This window comes from Lycium barbarum, chromosome 4 (genome assembly GCF_019175385.1).
Source record: "Lycium barbarum isolate Lr01 chromosome 4, ASM1917538v2, whole genome shotgun sequence".
NCBI classification, from domain to species: Eukaryota; Viridiplantae; Streptophyta; class Magnoliopsida; order Solanales; family Solanaceae; genus Lycium; species Lycium barbarum.
This window is the reverse complement of record NC_083340.1, coordinates 139,112,214-139,134,564: the sequence shown is the minus strand read 5'-3', so window position 1 is coordinate 139,134,564 and position 22,351 is coordinate 139,112,214. Positions and strand designations below refer to the sequence as shown.

The 22,351-nt window shown below is 35.3% G+C and overlaps 1 protein-coding gene across 1 annotated transcript; it reads right to left on the bottom strand.

The window, feature by feature from the left end:
- Positions 1-3,280: 3,280 nt before the first annotated feature.
- LOC132636640 (cytochrome b561 and DOMON domain-containing protein At3g25290-like) lies at positions 3,281-7,349 on the bottom strand. Its single transcript, XM_060353596.1, has 4 exons — positions 7,013-7,349; positions 6,224-6,582; positions 4,924-5,178; positions 3,281-3,825 (listed from the first exon to the last, which is right to left on the bottom strand). Exons 1-4 carry the CDS (start codon positions 7,332-7,334, stop codon positions 3,466-3,468), a joined length of 1,296 nt encoding a protein of 431 aa, XP_060209579.1. The 5' UTR covers positions 7,335-7,349; the 3' UTR covers positions 3,281-3,465.
- Between the last annotated feature and the right edge of the window lie 15,002 nt (positions 7,350-22,351).

Sequence of the window (22,351 nt, the reverse complement as noted above, 5' to 3'; positions counted from 1 at the left end):
TATTTTTTCTTCTTCATTCAAAATAACATTAAAATCCCCACCAATCATCCATGGTAAATTCATAGAGCTTGCTAAGGAGTATATACTATCCCACAACTCTAATCTAGCATCAGAATCACACTTTGCATAAACCATTGTAGAGATTAGTTGCTTACCACTTTCCTGAAATAGAAGCTTAATATTCACTTGTTGTTCAGTGTCCATTAATACTTCCACATCAATTCCATCAGCAACAAAATACCAAATCTTGTTATTACAATTATGTTTAGCATATTGCATACCCAATCTCCTCTTATATCTATCAATTTGCCTTGGTTGTTGAAAAGGCTCCAATAAAGCTATGAGGACAAACTTATGATGTTTGTCCAGCATTTGAACTCTATGAAAAGCCTTCTGAGTATTAACTGATCTAATATTCCAAAAGAAGGACTTCATCATTAGAAATTAGATTTGTTAGTAACATTTCTCTTTGGAAGAATCCTAGTTGGTTGCACCTCCCCATCACCTTTGGATCCTGTTTGAGTCTTTTTACCTTGGATCTTAGCAGATCCAATTTCACCACCATTCTTGATCTTCTTGCTCTTCTTAGACTTGTTGACTTCTTTATGAATCAAATCAGCAGCTTTAGATACTTCATTCTTATGCTGCAATATATCCTCTTCTTCCATCTTGTTGAGGTCTATATTCTTTCCTGATTGATTTTTCAATAGCTCTTCTTCATTAATTTTATACATACTACTAAGATCATGAGACACTAAAGCATGCAATTCTTTAGTGGGAGATACTTTTTAGTCACATGCATCATTTGATTATTTTCCTTCATCACCAGCATTTCAGTAACCTCCTTCAAAACTTTGCCTTCTGTGTCAGGTGGGTAACTACCTTGAGAAAAGGCTTTCTCAATTTGGCTTCCCTGATATTTCTCTGCTGCATCATGTATATTATCAATGCTCTTCTTCTTTGCATCTGCTATTTCTTCATCTCTGGCATAGTCTACAATATGATCCTCAGGAGTAATATTTTCCAATCCTATGATCTCCTTTCCTTCATTGACAACATGAACTTCTGTATTGCATTCATCAATTACCACTAGCTCATTACCCATTTCTTCACTCTCTTTCTCTTGATATAGGACTAGATCTAGTCCTGAAGGTTCCATAACATCATATGCTGGCACCTGATCCTCCTGGCAAATTAGTAGCATGTCATATAATACTTCTTTTGGTATTAGCAGTTGACTAATATTGTCACCTGCTTCCTTTGTGATTTCAACCTCATCACCTTGACACCCCAAATGAGCAATATCTTCAACTTCTCTAAGATCCTTTCCATCCTTTCCAATCTCCTCCTCACTTGCCCCTGAGAGAATTTTAGTTGCCTCCTCCTCTACCACTGCAATTATATCAATTGAAGAGCTTTTATTAGCCCCTCCACTTTTCTTCTGTTCATCAGTACCAGTTGGTGATCTTTCAGAGATGCTTACCACCTGATTAAAGTTCTTTTCCGCCTAATCCCTAATGCTTAACTTAGGAGTTTGTACTACCTGATCCATACCACTTTTCTGAATATCATTTTCCACATTGGCATTAGACACTTCTGCTGCATTATTCACTTTGCTGGATTCTTCCTCCTCATTAATTATTGATAGGACATAAAACTTGTTAGTGTTGATCACTATATCTTGATTTTTTGTCATGGTACCCCATCACTATTATTATTACTATCCTCAGCCTTGTTTTCCTTTCCAGTTGAATCTACATAATTCTTTTATTCAGGATAAGTCACCACCTTGCCACTAGATAACACCTTGGGAAGATACTGTTGAATAGGTTTTTGCCATCCTTTATAACCTCTTCTATTGTCATTCTTTCTATTTCTTTGTTCTTGTCTAGGGTCTTCCACCCTCTCCTTATCATCACCTTGAACCTGAACCTGATCAACAACTTTATTCCCTTGATCAACAGTCTTATCATCTATATCTAGATGGAGGACTCGACAGTCATCATTAGAGTGACCTTATAACATACATTCAGTACAGTACGTAGAGAGATGATTATATTGAATCTTCACTCTAAGATTACGAATCTCCGTAGTATTTTCATCTTCTATATCCATCATCACAAACTTAGGAAAATCTGCCAATAAATCCACTTGCACTTTAACCCTAGCACAGTTTGGTCTAGTTTTGTTAACAGTGGCAAGATCCAATTGTAATGGCTTTCCAACAACAGAAGCTAGAGAGAATAATGATTCTTTCACAAAAAAAGTTGGAAGAATATTAGGGAACGAGATCCATGCCATAGCAGTCGTGGTTTCCTCATCAATCTTAAAGTTTGAATCATATATTAAAGGTCTTATCTGATAGGAAAATCCATCCTTCGACTTGAGCCAAAAAGCACTTTTGGATGAAATAGTAATGAAGTCTTCCATCCTAGTACATCGTATTAAAACGTGCCTGTTGCTGAAAAAACCAACCTGACACTTTCCTTTAACACCACATTGAGTTGGAATGATGTTCTTCAACTCTTCCAACTCAGGCCAACCGTATGAGAATTTTCCAACTATTGCATATTGTAGATTCTCTATCACTTCCATTCTAGCAACTTCACTTGATGTCCATTTTACGTAAGGAATCCCATCTACGTATGTAATCTTCTTCAAGGGAATGAGATCACACTCATGCATGGAAACAACATCTGGATCTATCAAAGTATTGGCATATAAAGTGGTCGGGATAGTAGGAAGCGGGTGAGTAGGGTTGTTAGCGGGGAGTTTCATTGATGGTAGAGGTAGGAAGTTTGATGATAATGCGATATCCAAAGGCTGGCCAACCGCCGTTGACGGCTGGCCAGTAGGTGGTGCCACCATGTGACTACGTTAGGGTTAGGGTTTGCATGGGAGAGGAGAGAGAAGAGAGCGTCCTAATTATTGGTTTTTTTTTTTTGGTTGGTATCCCCTATACCAATCTAAAGCTACGATGAGAGTCATTTTGGGAGATTTTAGATTATGACACTACTCTTCAGATAATTATTTTTTGGATAAGCTTTCAGTCCAAAAAATAATTACATCACCTGCAGAATATATAGATAGAAGCCTTTGCCAAGAAAATATGCATTCTACCACACCAAAAGATGTAAAAAAAAAAGGCTCCAAACAGAAACTTACAATAGGACAAAACAGAATAGAATCGAGCCAAAACAGAAGGAAACGAGTAAGTGGTCCAACACAGAGTGGCGGAGCCAAGAATTAAACAAAGGGATTCAAAAAAAATATTCTTACATTAAGAGGATTCAACAACTTTTATAGATGAAAAAATATTATTTTTAACCTATTAATATAGTAGTATAATATTCCAACGAAGAGTGTTCAATTTAACCCCCTTGCACCCCTCTACCTCCGACCCTGCAAACACGTACTATACCATAAACGGCAGCAACTGCCTTGTTGCTTCTGTATTAGTGTCTCTTAGTTGTTTTTAGGTGTATCACTAGGCTGAACTTTGCCATCTTCTCTTGAAGATTTTCTTGAATTTGGGTCCGTGTTTGGTAAGTTCTTTTCACATAGAATCCCAAGACCAAACTTGACATGCAAAAATCTGTACCACGATACAATTTCAAAGACTAGAAAGATGAAAGCCAGGCAGCCAGCTATTCCGAAATAAATAGGTAGCAAGTGCGGATCATCCGGATGCATTATGCTTATCCCTTTATATATGTTGATACTACTCACAACGAGTAATGAATATCCAACAACATGATGGAACATGTTCCTATACGTACGAAATTCGGCACGAACGCCCGGTTTAAATGATATGAAAACCAGCATCTGTGTGGCAAACCAAATGATCAGAGACCTTTATTTGTCAATATGAGCTAAAAAGATATCAATAATTTAACTCGTTAGGATCATCAGTAGATAATTTATTCTACTACTTGCAACTCTTTTTATTGGTTCAAGTTGACATTAATAATTTTTGTGTAGATTTAGAGGGTTTCTGCAATCACAATGCATAAATTTTTACACCGTCAGGTTAATAGTGGCCAGCAGCAATACATAATTCTAATTTGACAACTTACAAAATCATAGATCATCTGTTATGACCGGTTAAAATACACTAACAATACATAATTTTCCACACTATTAATATATACTCCCTTCCTTCACTTTTGTTTGTCCACAATGGACTTTACACTTCTTTTAAGAAAATGATAAATGAAGTGCATATTTTATTATAATTATACCCATGACTATTAGCATTTCAAAAAAAATATTGGAAAATGATTTGGAGAATTTAGTAGTTCTAATGTTAAGGGTAAACAGAAAAATAATTGTTTTTATCTTGATATGCTAAAGTGGATAAATAAAACTGAAAATTAGTATAGTTGACAACCGAAAGTGAACCGTGAGAGTATTATTTAAATATCCACACAAATATATGTTAGTATACTTTTGAGAGCATAAAATGTTGTGAAACCAATTGATAGATAATGTTGTGTTGTGTTAAAGAGTAAATATGCTTGTGAAGTACCAGACGGACCAAAAACACTCATCTAATTGGTTGTTTCAAGCGTAATATACACTCTCTCCGTTCATTTTTATTTATTCACTTTTAATTTTATGCATGACTCTTTATAATTAATAAATGAAGTATATATTTTATCATAATACCCATATTAATTGGTGTCTCAATAGACTTGAAAAATGATTTGAAAATTAATGAGTAATTAATGTAAGGGTAAAACAAGAAACAAAAAAGTTTGTCTTTCTCTTCATATGTGAATGTGGACAAGTAAAAGTGAAAATATATTTTTATTATAGTGGACAAGTAAAAGTGAATGGAGGGAGTACATGCTAGTGAAGTATCAGAAGAACCGAAGTTACACGTTACCAATAATTAAGGGATCTCAATAGAGAGACTCTTACTTGTAGGGTTGCAAAAGTGAAAATGAAGATGCCAAAAGTTCCATGTGTGGAGAAGGAGTAATATTTGGATGTTCTACCAAGCCATATTCCAACAGCCCAGCCAGTTGAACCCACAATGTATCCAACACTTTGGCATATAATATGATATTTTTCCCAACTCGGACAATGTAATGGAAACTCTTTGAAATTCCTTGCTATGATCACACCAATAGGTAGCAATGTACCCCACCCAATAATATTTAATATCCCATGAACCTGCACATAATATTCTCAATTCATCATTATGCAACAAAAATATCACAACATGCGAGTTCTTTATGTTGATGTTAGTATATTTGTCTGTACAGAAACACGTGCCGTTTATACCGATAATAAGAAATAGAGTATTAGTTATTTTATTTTATTTTTTCCATCTGGTACCCCCATTAGAGTCCGATTATATGGCGCTGCGTAAGGCCCATTTCTAGGAAAAGCACTCCCCACCAAATTTTTTTCCATATCGTCAAACGTACCTCTGGCTAAGGAAAAATAAGCCCCATCCGCTGCACCACATCCTTTGATGGTATATGAAATATTAGATGCTTATTCTATTGTTCACCTTTTTTACTTTAAAACGAACGAAAATTCTGATTTACTTTTATCCATTTATCTCATTTTATGCGTATTTTAATAGTTGGAATTTCTAAATTTTACTTCCTTTATTTCATTTTATATAAACCTATTTGACTAGACACAAAGTTTTTTTTTTTTTTTTTTTTATAAGGCTTTTGAATTTGAGGTTTCAAACAAGCTATGACATTTCTCAGTCTATAAAATCATGATGGTAAATGCGGTCTAAAGTTAAATTGTTTCTAAGAATAAAAAGATGTATTGTTTTGCTGGAATTGATTAAAAAGAAAGAGGGTTACATAATCAGATTCTACGAGAACCTTTTTATTTTTGTTCTTTTTTCTTCTTCGTGCAAATACTCCGTTGACCAATATAACAAAATTGTGCGCATTCTACATATACCGCGGCTAATTATATTGGGAAACTTATATGTACAGTTCAATCAAACTTATTTATCAATATAGTTAGAAACTTACAAAATTTATACACTGAATATGTATACTATATGTATAGGTATGTATATTATACTACGTATCTTATATGTGTACTATATGTATACATTTTGTCATATTTTGTAAAATAGATCATAAAAATGCATTGAGATGTAATTTTTCCTATTGTTATATATGCATATGGAGTTACCAAAATAAATTATTTATCCATATTCAAAAGTAGTAGAAGCCTGACTTACTTTTCTTATTCGAGAAGATGCATGAACTCTATTGCCTCGACCTTTGCCAGTCCTCAAGTTAATTGTCTCAGTGCTATCATAATTCCTTAGTTCTTTAGGATGCATCTTTGGTTCCTTTCCTTCTGCCACATCAATTCCAACTTGCCACACATGATTTAATCTCGACACATCATATTTCAGTGGAAGAACAATACTTGCTTGTATGACATAATACTGAAGATGTTCAATGTAACTGAAATTGAAACTGGAATTGCTTATGATCAAGTCAATGGCAGAAGGCAAGAGTTGACAACCTATCTTGGTAAACCTTGTGATGTTGTATTTATCCCAAAGTAATTCCCCATTCATGTTCTTGATACCTACGAGCAGATGTGGCAAAATTAGCCAATTATAACATAACCTACCCAATTTATTCAAGTTTGGGTTGGTTATTGACCTACCTATTTAATAGATCGGCTCATTCAGCCTATCAAAAATTGAGTTGATATGTAGCCAAAGCACGAGAAATTTCGTGAGAATATTTACAAAAAGATATTTTTTTCATTTGATATGTTATATATAGTATAATAGTTAAAACAAAATAGTTTAATTAGGTATTAAAAAATTATAAAAGAACAAACCAAACAATTAAAATTAGTAAGAATTGGGCAGGTTGGGTTATGACCCGCTTTATAGCCCATTTCAGCCCAAATAACTTTTGAGCAGGTCAATAACAGCTAATTTATTAACTCAGCCATTTTAACCCTCCCAAATTCGGCCTAACCTAACCTGCTCATTCGACAACCCTACCTATGAGAGCTTGTGTCCCAACCATTCTAGCTTCTGAACCAGGGTTCAAACCCCAGGCTAGCCACCCCGTTTTTTTCTCTAACTTAGCTCCCACCATTACGTCAAGTCTTCGAGACTTTTCGCGTAGATCCATCGCTATTTCGACTGCATTGCTTTCTTTATATCGCTTGCAAAATGTTATAGTTAGATTTCTCTGGTTCGCTTCTGACAAGAATCCTTCAGTGCAATGATGAGCATGAATATTTGTAAATGAAAATACTGATAAAAACAAGAGAACAACTCCAAATATGAAAGAGCAAGATGGTGGTGACATTTCTATCATATTGTTTAGCTTATTTTTGTGTGTATACCTACTTGTAAGAATATATAATTATAAGGAAACAAGTATAGATAATTTTCCATGGTGTGAGAAGGTGGAGTTGAAAGGAAGCAATGGATATATTCTCTTTTCTTTTTGTCATTTTTCACCTAAAGGATGAAAGGTTATGTGACCATTGTTCTGATTACGTACTACTATTCCATTTTTCACCACTTTTACTTCTTTTTCGTGGCCTTTCTTGCTCACAACGCCATCAACAAAGTGAGATGCCTTTCCTCTAGTTTTTGTGTGTTAATGATTCAAAGGGAGCAATGTGTTTCACGATATAAGGGAAGGAGTACGTCTCAAGGTACAAGCATTGCTTCTTATATACAAAGAAGATGTTAAAAATAATAGACTGGAAATGTTTGAACTTCAAATTTTGGAGAATGCAAAGTTGCCTATAGGTCTCTTCTAGACGCCCCAAATATAAAGGAGCAAGTGATAAACCAGCATTCTACATCTTTGAATTTCATCCAGCGAAACACATAGATCTATCTGCCTTTAATTACCATAAATATGCATGTAACATTTCATAAATCATTCTCATAACTTTGGAAGGAGAACATATGGTTTATATCATAAACTATAAGTTCCAAAATAATAGTAGTGCGTAATCATACATAATAACAAGACATAAATGTTTCATGTAAATAACTAGACCTTTCGACATTGTATCATGAAACCTCTAAGGTAAGCCTGTCAAGTGGGTCGGGCCTGGCCGGGCCATTTAAACGTGGGCCACATGGGGGCCGGGCCGGGTCGTAGTTTCGGGGCCATGCTAGGGGCCAGGCTTGGGGAGGGAAAAGGGTGTCCGGCCCAGCCCTACCTGGATAGGGGCTACACCTCGGGCTAACCGGGTGCCGGGTTTTAGTTAGTTAGCACGGATTAATAAAGAAAAGGTTCACGTAAAATGAAACGGAGGGAGTATTATATTTGATATAATCTACATATCCACAATATATATGACATGCTAATGGAATTTTACTTTTATATAAAACTATCACAATCTAATATATACTATATACTAAAAATGTATCAAAGGTATATTTGTTGAGAAAACAAGATTGTCTAGCTTTAAAATACAATTTTAAAGAAAACTTAAGTGCTCCGTAAAAAGAGACTCCTAATTTATTGGGATGCAATGTTTTTAAAATATTTATTATTAGTAATAAATGTAGTACTTATCTCTTTTCTTTTCTTTTTTAATTTTAAGTGGGCCGGGCCGGTGCCCCTGTGGGCCATCACCCGGGCTACTGGTGGGCCGGGCTAGGGGGCTGTCCACCTTGTCCGGCCCAGCCCCCTACTAAATCCCTCCTAGCCCAGCCCCTTGCACATCTCAGCGGGTTTGGGCCGGGCCGGTGGTGGGCCAAGTTTATCGGGCTGGCCCGGCCCACTTGATAGGCTTACTCTAAGGACGGACATAAGAATATAAAGATAATTCCCTGACTCGACAAAAGAATATCATAATGACTCTACACCGGCTAATGGCAACGAGGGTCTCACAACAAAATAAACTAGAAGGAGAAGACACATCACACATGTCGTTGACTCTGAAAATTCATGAATTTGTTACAACACCAACAACATTGCCCATAAGTCAGTCAGAAGCGGCTTTTGGGTGAAGCCTCTAAAGCCTAGGTTTTAGGCCCCTTATTTTGGGGGGGCCCATTTTTTATCAATAAAGGTTTTTGTTTGAAAACTATAAATATTTTGAGTACTTTTTCACATAAAAGAAGAGCCCTAAATCAGTAAGTAACATATAGTATACAAATGCTCAATCTATATTTAGTATATTGGCACCAAAGAAGGCCCCTGATTGATTTTCCTACAATATCCAATCTACTTTCTCTATACTTTAGTATACTTCAACGCTTTTATATTATTCTTTTTTTCTTCAAAAGAGTATTTGATTATATTGTTATGAAAGACAAGAGCCACACTGTATGAATTTGCTATTTTTATTTTTTCTCGGGCACCAAATATTGCAAGAGATATATTGAAGCACCAAATAATTATTCTCAACTCAAGTTATCAACTTCTTGAACCAGGTTATATTATTTCAATTTCTTAGTATTGTATTCATCTACAATTTTTTTTTTATATTTTACTACGTAATATATATCGTCTCTTTAACTATTTATTATAATATAAAATATGTTAACTAGAAAATATGTATATGATTGTTCAAAACTCAAAAAAGAAGAGTTGAATCTTTGATACAATATCAAAAAGGAGCTCTTGAGAAAGTTTGTGAGATATATATCCGACATAAATCCTCAGAAAGCAGACTTCAAATCAACAACAACAACATACCCAGTATAATTCCACCAGGTGGGGTTTGAATAGGGTAGAGTGTAGGCATACCTTACCTCTACCTTAGAAAGGAGGCTGTCCCCGATAGACCAAAAAAAGTAGACTTCAAATAACAAATAAATTTGATTTTTTTTCTATTCTCATTTCTGTGATTAAAAAAAGTCAAGGTCATTAAAGTTTGGCTTTAGGCTCCCGACAGTATCGAACCGCCCCTGAGGTTAGTATGTGTCACAAACTCCCTCCAATAAGGATGGAGAGATACTTAAAAAATATGAGCATGCATATATATATAAAATTACTAAATATGTCATAAATTATGTGTGAAAATCATAAATCATTCGTTAATATGAAAATTGTGTCTATAGGATTTTAACAAAACTGAAAATAACTTTACTTTAATTGAAGTTCCCATAATTACTTACATAAATTGTAACCATGTGTACATCATGGAGTCAAAATGAGCCTTTACCGCACACAGGGCGTACCGGCTATAAATGTAAAAACTACGTGGAAGCAATACTAGAAAATAATAATAAGTGTGTTCTCATATAAAATTAACTGAAAGTGAGTACAAGGTCAAATTAAGAACTCATAAACCCTAAATATTTCTAGGCCATGGAGCAACTAAGAATATGAGATACATGCATAGGTCAAAATGAAATGAGACTAAAAATAAAGATAATAACTGATATTGCCTCCTGTACAATTCAGCTAAACCTAGCTCAAAAAAACAGTATACATAACAAGGAACAAATGTGAAAATTGAAATTGGTAATGACAATGACACTTAGATAATGAGTGTTGGGATCGAAATAATCAGGGCGTCATGCGGAAGCTATCAATTGCAAACCTTGAACGACGATAAATAAGACGACAAAAAAAAGTATACTAAAAAGACATAATATTCTAATAGGGTTTGGCCACTTGACCTACATATGAAAAACTAATATAAAAAAGCATATAACCTATTGAGAGAATTATCTTCCCCTAACAAGACTCTTTAATGACTACATTATGGATGATATTGTGTTCTAGTTGTGGGAGAAGGTCTTCAATTTATAGATGTTTAAAACTTTTCCTCCAAGACAAGGATGTCACGACCCAACCCCGTGGGCCGTGACTGGTGCCCTAACTGGACACCCATACACATTCACTTACCAAATTGACATATCAAAGTCTTATTCATATTTAGCATACATTATTTTGCACAGATAATGAGAACAAACATCGTCTTAAACGGTCACCCGTAACAGAAAGATCATACTAAAGCCGGCAGGCTGGCGGAATACACGTCGCCCGAATATACATACAAATACAAACATATGGGCCGTTTCGGCCATAATAGCAAACGGGGCCGCTTAAGGCACAAGTCACAGACATAACCGAACAAACACGACCCATGACCCACATATATGTCTACAGGCCTCTACAAACCACAACAGAAACATATGACGGGACAGGGCCCCGCCGTACCCAAATAGTCACATATATACAGAATATGCATAACAGAAGATATGTACCAAAATATGAGCTCCGGATAAAAAATGAGTACTCCAAGTGGCAGAATATGTATCATATACCGGAGGATCACCAAAACGAACGTTTGTACCTGCGGGCATGAAACGCAGCCCCCGAAGAAAGGGGGTCAGTACGAAATATGTACTGAGTATGTAAAGCATGAAGTACAGTAATCCAAGTCAGAACTGAAATAGGGAGTATGGAAAGCGGTTACAGAATCAGTATATCAAACCTGTTTTAAAAGCATAATAATGCAAATAAAATCATGCATAAGGCTCAGGAACGTGGTCGCCACTCCGACGCTGGCGCCACAACACATCATACTCCAGAAGGTTTCAAATCTCCGTACAATCCCCGAACATATCATATCATCATATCATATCAAAACATCAGAACATATCATATGCCATATCACATCATAACGCTGTATATATATAAGCGGAACCCGGCCCTATGGCGAGGTCTCGGGAACCGTAACACATCATACTGCCGAATATAACATAGTGCGCACGATCACAAAACCGGCCCGGGATCCGGCGAACGATATCATAGTAGTAGGCACGAGCGGAGTAGTACGGAAACCATATGCATATACATATTTAAATGAATTCCAAGACTCGACGAATAAATACATATACATACTGATATTAGAAGGCTCAAGGTAAGCATCGAGTCCATCGGAATTTGTATACAAAAGTTACGAACTTTCAAATTACAAAACTTTCGAAAAACACATCATAGGTCATTTTCTGAAAATATTTCATAAGTCATACTTAGAAATTCGAGTACCATTTATATTAAGAAGCTTTCAAATAACATTATGGAGCACTTCAAACGGAGCTTTAGAATCATATGCACCTATCCAAAATATACATATCCAAACTTTGGCCATATCAAATATTTTTCGGACATCATTGTGGATCCCATATTCATACTAGGAAACTTGCAGATAACATTGTGGATCAAATCAAATGGGGACTTTAAGACCATATTTTCATATCGAAATATTCATCAAAGGCTTTAGTCTTCTCGTTTTTCTTTCGAACAACATTCGAAACATAACAAATAGAATCTTTGAACATCATAGAATATGTATCCAGCCATGTAGAATAGCTTATGGAGGTCAAAGATGTTAGCCAACCTAGTGGCTCTAAGAATAGGATTTTCCTTATAAGCATACATATACATTTTGTTTCTTCCAAAGAGGATCATGCCAAAAAAAGAAGGAACGATAGGCTTTACATACCTCGATCGCTCGCTAATCAATTTCCGAATCAAATCTCGGGCTCTCCAATCTCTACAATAATATTATCAATTACCCAAAAATTAGCTACTAGTACTTAGAATTTTTAATTCTAATTAGTATTTGTCTACCGAAATTTCGGCAGCACCTCCCCTGTAAATTCGCCTATCCAAATTTCCAATTGCTCTCCTGTTGACACAGAAATACCAACAATAACATATGGACACAACCATATCTTCAATTCTTTTATTTCAACAAGAACAACTACATATCAAAACAGCCCCCAACTATAACATAACGATGCCCGAAATTCTAACGAACACCTACAATACACCAAGCAGCCCATATACACTTCTTATGCCTTATTTCATGCAATCTTTTCAACAATTTTCAGGGAAATACAACAGCAGCCACACGACACCACATCATCTATTCACATGCAAGTAAACCACATTATTATCTCTATAATTCTTACAACAACCCACAACAATTTTAACTCCAACTCTAACCATTAAATTCCTTCATTCTCATCACATAATCCATGATTACAACAACCAAAATATTAATTCAAATCAGTCCATCAAATTTCAATTAAAAAAAACAGCCCCTATGGCAATCAACAACATTTCAACAACATTCCAACATTCGTACAATTCATGTTACCAAGTTACAACTATGTTTCAACATCAAGATACATAATTTCGTGGCTTCAACCATGCTTCAACATCAAGATACATAATTTCAAAATTTTCTTTCATTTCTACTCACCATAACACGTTCAAACCATCCACAACACATGCAATTTCATCCTAAAACATATAGAAAATGATCAACTCTTACCTTAGCAATTTGGCTCCTTAATTTGCTGAATTTAATGGCTTCAATTAAAGACCACCCTTGCTGCCCTCAAGGACCAATTCACATCACCATAGACCTTCATTTGATTTAGAACACCATGGAAAATTAATTTAAATCAAGCTTGGTGAACTTGATTTTTTTCCACCATAGCCGTGCACTCCCTCTCTATCTCTAGGGTTTTTACTACTTTGTTGAAGATGGAAAATGAACTCTTATTCATCAGATTTTTCCTTGTATAGGCAGCCCCTAAGAGTGACAAGTGTCCCACTCAAGGCTTGAGCCAATTAAATTTGGCCACATGTCTTGGTGGGCACCACTTAGTGCACTAGTGACTTGTTTAATGAATAATTAAATTTTAATCCCACTTAATAATCTAATCATGGTAAATTAATCCCAACTTTCCATTAATATTTTTACACTAAGTAAAATTTATAAACAATTCCTTTTCTAATAGAGACCGGAATTTAAAGATTTCTATTTCGTGCCCGAAAATGATTCCATCTTTAACTTGAGTCGATTCTCTTGCGAATAACTCGACGTATAAAAATACGGGATATAACAAAGGAATAGCCAATATGGAAGAGAATTATATTTTTCTTTCAGGAAAAGTAAAAGCAATTATGATAATATTTTGAATTTCCTTCAAGAGAAAAGTAAAACTCAAATTTGGTAAGAAAATCAGGGCAAAAAACCCAAACAATGGGGACAAAAAGGAAACAACATAACCACTAAACATAGGACACGTGTGAATTTGTTATATTAGTTAGTGTTGATGGGTTAGCTCAGAGAGAAGAAAGTCACTATTTTCAAAGAAAAGAAAGACTCTTTTTTTCAACAAACAAAAAAACAAAAAATCACTCTAAAAGATGTGTTTATTATGAAAAGTTTCTTTGGACAGATGTGTCTGTTGCGAATAGATTCCTAAGGTATTATAAATATCTGGTACTGCTTCAAAACAGATGGATAATTATAGTCTTTCTCTTCTTCTCTCTATTGCTTTCACTACAAATCGCAACGTTGTGTTCTTGTGGCAAATTCGAATTAATTGCTGGTATTCGAATTTCGGGGGCTTTGTAAAATCCTGAAGGAATTCTGCCACCATCCCTGCAGCAACAAAGTGGGAGGCTTAAATTCCTTAAGGACAGAGACTACTCTATCAAAGCCAGATTATTTCTTCCCCACCTTTGAAACCTGTTTTTCTAACAATCTTAAGGAATTTAATACAGTAATGAAGAAAAAAAAATGGGAAGAGTAGCGATGATCTGCAATGGAGCAGATATGGTACTGATTTCTTCATCATTACTATAACTGTATATGTTGGTTTGGTGTGTCGCAGCATCGAAAATTATTTGGTGACACAGAAGAGTTCGACGACGAACTAAATCTGACTAAGGCGACATATTGTTGTAGTGTTGTCAAAGGATTGCAAGATGCATCAATTATTTCCATGATGTCTAGATCTAGATTAGTAGAAATCATTTAAATTCAGTTTGCACTTTCACAAGGAATCTTCAAACGCCGTTGCTCGAAGGTTGAAAAGATCCTGATGGGATGATTTGGTCACATTGTGATGTCTTTAAACTACAAAAACAAAGGCATCAATTAAATTGATAATTATATTAATGAGAAGACATGAAGAAGGGAAAAGAATGAGTTACCGCTACGCTGTGTAAACTACGAACAATTGTCTTTATACAAGTCAAATGACACGGCGTAATTGGTGATTTGGCCACTGTTGGAAGATATTGGAACAACATAAATTCGGGTTTTATTTTCTTCACTCGTCTTTTTATTTTCTACCCTTTATGATTTATGAAATTCAATTTTATAAATGTTAGGTTAGATATTTAGGATTTGATGCTCTCAAAGTATGTTCAGTTTGCATGCCATAAAATTAATTGCTGGTATACAGTTTGGTAGCATGCATGATATATGTGGAATATTATTTTAAATGTAGTAAGACATGCATGAATTATTGCTTACAATAATACTTGAAAAGTTTATTTTTGAGATCATGAAATAGTAGAGATATATTGTTATGGAATAGTGAAAATATACATCTCTTAGTTTGATAAGAATGAAAGGTTAAACTATTGATGTTTAACGGTTACCAAGGATTAGTTGGAAAGCCATTGGAAAGGAAAATTAAAATCCTACGAAGTGATCGAGGAAGTGAAATACTATCCAATGAAGGAAAATATTTATTTATAAATATAGAAACTTCTAATTGGAAAGTAAACCAAGATAATACTACAACGATAATTGAGAATGTAGTAAGTCAAAATGATACTACGGTAATTGTGAATAAGAGTTTATTAACTCTGGACAGTATGTAGGATGAAATTTGTTTCTTCTTTGAAAAGAGATTGAATCTCCTATTGAACCTAGGAGGAGTGAAAGACTTACGGAGAATAAGAATTTCATTTTTTTTTACTTCTTCTCAAGGAAATTATATTTTAGTTGAAGGAAGTACTAATAAGGTATTAAATAAAATACTATTGTCTTGAATCTGGATGAAGATCAAAAGACGTGATGCACTGGCTTCAGGTTGTGTTTCCTGGAAAGGAGAAGAAATGTCTTAAGGTCGTTGTATGGATTAAACAAGCTCCAAAAAGTATGTGAAAATTTGATAAGGTAATTTTACCAAATGATTTTAAACACAACGGAGCGGATGAATGAATTTCAGGTTCACAAAGGATTACAGAGTGATAGTATATCTTTATGTTGGTGACATGCTATAAGAACTAATATGCAAGGCATGAATGAAACTAAGAAGTTTTGATACTATCTCTTAGGTATCAAAATTAAAAATGTAGTGGGGGTTAATATTACTACATTGAAAAGGTTCTTTCCAAGGTGTTTAATCATTTGGGTATTAGAAATTTTATACTCAATTAGATATTTTTATAAATTGATTGAGAAATGGGAAAGATTTATAGTCAATAAGACCATGCTAGTGCAATGGTAATCCGAGTTTAATTGCACTAGGTTTTGCCTATGATATTCGTAAATATGAAATATTCTCATAATCCTAGAAGTGAACATTGGAGAAGTATCACATGGATACTTGGTTATCTTAAAAGGACAAAACCTTTGTCTTATTTTAAAACATATCTTTTTAATATTGAAGGATAATGTGATGCTAGTTGGATAGCTAGTGTAAATGATAATAGGTTAGCGTCTGGCTGGATCCTATTTTGGATGGAGAAGCAATTTCATAAGCTTCTAAAAAAACAGACGGGGGTTACTCATTTCTTCGTGAAATTGGGATTTATAGATGCGGAAAGAGAGACAAATGACTGGAAAAGTTATTATAAAGTTGTGGCCACAACGGAAGTCAATTGTTCTCTTTGTACTATGACAGTGAAGCAATTATGTCTAAGGTACTTAGAAAAAAATGGAAAATCTAAACATATTGCTTGAATAAGACAATTGAATGTTGGTGGAATTATCACCAGTTGTTTATGTCATGTCTAAACAACTATGCTGACCCCTTGACGTCTAAAATGCTCTCAAGAGGTATGATTATAACACTATGAGTGTTGTGGGTCTAAGGTAAATTAAATTGTCACGGGTAATGGGAACCTTACCTCTACTATTGCTCTACAACAATACTAAAGGTTCAAAAGGTAACAACAAGTTACTATGTGACGATTAGCAAGTACTGGAATTTAGTACTTAGAAAATGGAGGGTGACTACAAAAGTACTCTTAATGAAGAAACCGGAGTTCAGATTAAGAACTAAGTAAAGTCCAGGGTAAGGACTTCATAAGTCTAAGATAAGGACTTTGTTTAAACCGTCACCTATATAAACACTTGAAGTGGTGCTGCTTAGTCCAAAGTTGGGAGACAAACTTGGTAAAGTGTTTATGAATTCAGAAGAGAGCACAAGGCCATAATCGGCTGCTAAGACTCACGAGTGAACAAGTTGTGAAGTTGGTATGATTTGTGTGTATAAATCTTTTCCGTCTTTATCATTAAGGGATTGTAGTTCAATAGAATTAATCTAACTATAAAATTCGACAAGGATTTGAATCGTTTATACAAGTAGAAGTTTCAACTCGAAAGAGACCTAATATATGCATAAATCTCATAAACAACATCAATCACGAAGTAAGTGGGGGATTGTTATATTAGTTAGTGTTGATGGGTTAGCTCAGAGAGAAGAAAGTTACTTTTTTCAGGAAAAAAAAAATAAGTCACTCTTTTCAAAGAAAAGAAAGACACTTTTTTCAGGAAAAAAAAATCACTCTAAAAGATGTGTTTGTTATGAAAAGGTTCTTTGGACAGATGTGTCTATTGCAAACAACTTCTTAAGGTATTATAAATATCTAGTACTGCTTCAAAACAGATGGATAATAATAGACTTTCTCTTCTTCTCTCTATTACTTTCACTACAAATTGCAACATTGTGTTCTTGTGGCAAAGTCGAATTAATTGCTGGTATTCGAATTTCGGGGGCTTTGTAAAATCCTGAAGGAATTCTGCCACTATCCCTGCAGCAACGAAATGGGAGGCTTAAATTCCTTAAGGACAGAAACTACTCTATCAAAGCCAGATTATTTCTTCCCCACTTTTGAAACCTATTTTTCTAACATACTTTCTAGAATTATTCAGGTCATTTAGACAACTAGGATAAACAGACCTGGGCTAGACAAACTCTGGACAATATCTGGCTTCAGCTAACAAGCCTATCGCAATATAACAAACGACCCACTTATTAATATAGGCTAATAATGGACCCGATCCTTACATTCCACTACCCTTTCAAGGGTCGAAGTCAAGAAATTGGTATTTGAGAAAGGACAGATCTTCCAAGATGGCCTCCTCTGGTGACAGGTTTGCCCACTGAACTAACCATTGTGTTGCATCGCGATTTCTTGTAACACCTTGTACCTTCAGGCTATGTTTGGCTCATAATATGGGGATATAATGGAACCAAGATAGGAAGTGTAGGAAGTGTTTTGAAACCTATAAAAGGTATAAGAAGAGTCTTCGGGAAAATTAAAGTTGGAAGCTACGAACGGACCATGTTTTCAAGTCAACTTTCACAAGGTCTCATTTCAAGTGAGCATAACCCTCTTAACCATTGGGAATTTTGGAAAGTTTCCTTAATAAAAGTTGTAGCCCTTTGAAATACCTTTCTATCCATATATGGACCGGGCCAAACAGATTTCTGTTCAAAATGTTATGCTTATTTTACTGAAAATAGTAAAACAAATATGGCACCCTTGCATCGCAGGGATGGCGCAAGCCGAAGCCTTCTTTGAAATCTTTTTGCTCTTGTACGGAAGCCTTGCGATGCAAGGGTAGCGTAAGAGTTGTGATTTACTAGCTTTTGTATTTTATAAGTATCCAAGGTCAGTGTTTATTTCCCCAACTTCCCCAAGTACTAAAAATGTCCTAGAAAGAGATAGAACTTGTCCAAGGCATCAAGAACCATCCAAGGTAATTTTTAATGATGCTTTCAAGTTGATTCCAACTCCCCAATACTCTTATTAATAAGATTAAACCTAGAAAACTCATAGATTATCGCTTGGGTCTTCATCTTGGACAAGAAACCCTAGAATCCGAAATTCAAGATTTGAACATCAAAAGGTAAGACCTTCATCCTACACTCAAATATACTTTTGTATTTGGTGTTTGGAGACTATATATTCTTTAATTATAGTTGGGGGATATGATAGAGAATTATGAATGATTATATGATTAGATGGTTAAGGGTTGTTGTTGATCTCATGGGTGATGAAGGATGATGGTATTTATATCTATATGAGATTGTAGTATCATCTAATGGAAAGAAGATAGGTTGTTAGATGAAGAAACACCATTGATGAAGGTTGTGGAGTTTCGTGCCCACTAGGTATTTGATAAAATTCTTAGATGACCAAACCATGAATATCCTAACTAATAATGGTTCCTGATACGATACGGGATGACTCCAGTGCTCAATATTTCCTCAAGGACTTATACTAGAAGTCAAGCCAAGGACTTTCAAGCTTTACAAGCCATGTTCATGGAGAATGGAGCTATGGAAGCTCTTAAAGACATACATTGGAGGGCCTTCAAACTATGGAAGATAGAATGGAAGAAGAGTACAATATCCCAAGGCCCAATGCTTGCCTCTTAAAAGAAGCCAAATGTGTCATATGTGGCTACATTTGCAAGCTTGGGTAGTTAAATGCCAAATGTGGCTATTAGTTAAATAATGTGGCTAGGCATGTAAAGAAAATACTATATATGCTTGCCTTATTCATTTCACTACTTAGTTTTTGGATGATTGAAGTTGACACCCAATTTTGTCCCTCCTTTATTTAATTTTATTCACTCGGGCGTCTAAATTTACTGACGAGCTAAATACTTTATTTTTCACTACTATTATTTTCGCTACTGTTAGTCACCGTTTCATTTTTTAGGATTCGTACTCATTAAATTAATCTTTACTTTATGTACACTAATTATTATTTGTCTTCACATAATATATATTGTACTAGTTATTAAATTAGAAGCCCAAAGATAATTAATATAGAGGAGGAATTTCAGCCGAATAAACAACCCACATTTTAATACTCAGCCCACATTTTTCAGCCCACTATTCATTCAACATCCCAGCCCATTACCTAATTCTACCTGATCCAGCCCACAAAAATCATTCGACCCGGTCCATCCCATAACATGAAATGAAACCAGTAGGGTTTCATTTCATTTTCTTTCCTTTTCTCCGCCGCTCATCCCTCTCTCCTTCTCTCCCTTTTCCCTCATTCTCGTCTCCTCCATCATTTCCTCGTCCCCACCGCGCCATTCGCCCCCCCGCTACTCTCTACTCCACTCACCGACGACCCCACTCCTCCACTCACCGCCGCACTCCGCTCCCCTTCATCATTTCTTCACCCCCACCACCTACGCTCCTCCCTCTCTCTCTTTTCTTAAACCAAACGAAACCCTATAAATCTGGGTGCGAATTAAATCTTAAGGGGGAGGATTCAGTGTTTTTGGGGATCATTCAGTGTTTTTGGGGAATCATTCAGTGTTGTTGAGGGACAGACAACCTTAAAAACTTGATTTCTCTTTTCCGGTGAACTTTAGCCGGGGATTATTCAGTGTTTCAGAGATACTCAACTATTTTCCAAACTTCTTTGCCTTTTTCCGGTGAACTTTAGCCGCGAAAGGATACTTTACTACCCTCAATTTTTCTATTTTTTCTTACTACTCTAAATCGGGGATTCAACACTGATTGGGGATTTTCTTTTTTGGGTTGATAGCTTACTCCAAATTTCATACGATTTGAGAAGTCACTTTAGCTTACTTTTGAACACTTCTGGTAAAGAATAATTTCTGGGTTGTTTCGATCTGAGTTGCGAAATCGTTCGCGAGTTTAAGAGGGTAGATTCAAAACCCCGACGACCTCAGTTCACTGCACACAAAAAAAAGGTAAATCTCGATACGTTTCTTATTTTCAATCTTTAGTTTTTGCTCTAGTTAGTGAATTATGTTGTTTCCCTATCGTCGTGTTGTTTGTTTGATGTTTGGATGGTGTTAGGATAGGATGCTAATTGCTAAAATGAATTTGAAAGATGTACATTGTAGTTTTGGATGCCTAGACTGAATTTCCAGGACTTAAAATCTATTTGAAGTCAAATATACATAGGATATACAGTGGGTTATCAAGATAAGAAGAAGATATACATTCGATGTACATCTGATATACATATCGTGGTGTGTATATCTTAGGTATATCGTGTATAGGATTAAAACAGATCGACATTGGACCATCTTCATAATTGTCTTTCATCTGTAAGTTTAAGTCTTCTGTTTTGGTTAATGCTAATATAAAACAGTGGCAGTGAGTATTGATTATTTGTTCTTCCATGATTTAGAGTTTGCTACTGTATATGTTTATACCAATCAGGTCCCAAGGTGGCATTAAATCACTGAAAATCTAATTCAATCCCGTCTGTATGTTTAAATGCCCATCGAAGTATTAGTTTGGCATAGTGACCTGAGCATGATGTTAAGGCATCAGTTTGCAGCTTGATTCTGTCAGTCTAGTAATGTATTGGACCTGTGTTGATATCCGGTGTTTGTTTCTTATTCTATTGGTCGTTTGTCTGATTAGCCGTGACTAGTTCCTATGCCAGTGTAGATTCCTCGTTTCGTTGGTTGAAGAATTGTACCACATTTAGCCTGATTCAGTCTTAATAAAGAAGATACATCACTTGATTTGGTTGTGGAAATTGTGATCATAATCTAAGCTGGAAATGACATGTCGAAGATCTTTTTTTTAGTCAACTGCTACCCTGTCTGTCTGTGTTATGTCTGGGACTCAGTACTTTGTTTCCTTCTTTATATATTCATGATAAATGAGAAACTGATCGTAAAAATGTGAATTAAGAGGTGCTGATATTTTGCTATAGATATTAGAGCTCTACATTGTCAATACTATGAATATGAACTGAAAATGTGTGCCTAAACACCATAATACCCCCTGAACTGCTGTGGTTTAGTCATTTTAGTTGTTGCTATGTTTAACTTAGTTTAGACAGTACTGGATTCTATTGCTGTGCTTGGTTTAGTTGGTGCTCTCGGACTGTTTTAACTAGTATATAATGGGTTGAGGCGCTTAAGCATTGAAACTGTTCAATATTCTCCATGATAATTGAGGTCCAAAGTCAATTACTATTTTACAAGTTTGAATGACGTGTATGTGTTTCTATTCTTTTCCTCCATCTTCTACCATCTTTTCCCACTTGGGATTTTCATAATACATAGGAGACAAGTCTCATAGTTGCCTAAAATTGTTCACGGTTGTTGGTCAAAATACTTTCTGTTGGCATCTTAAACCTGCTGTTGGTCCTGGTATTTGTCAAAAATCAGAATGGGCTCAAAAGAGTTTAAGCATTCAAAAACTCAGTTTAGCGACTTTAAACTTAGGCAAGTGACCTGTTGAGTTTTGTGAATGAAATGTCTGTCATAAACCAAAATGTTGATCTTGCACTGCTTGCATTAAACTGTCCCCAGATCTGAAACCTGGTTTCCCCTTGTACAT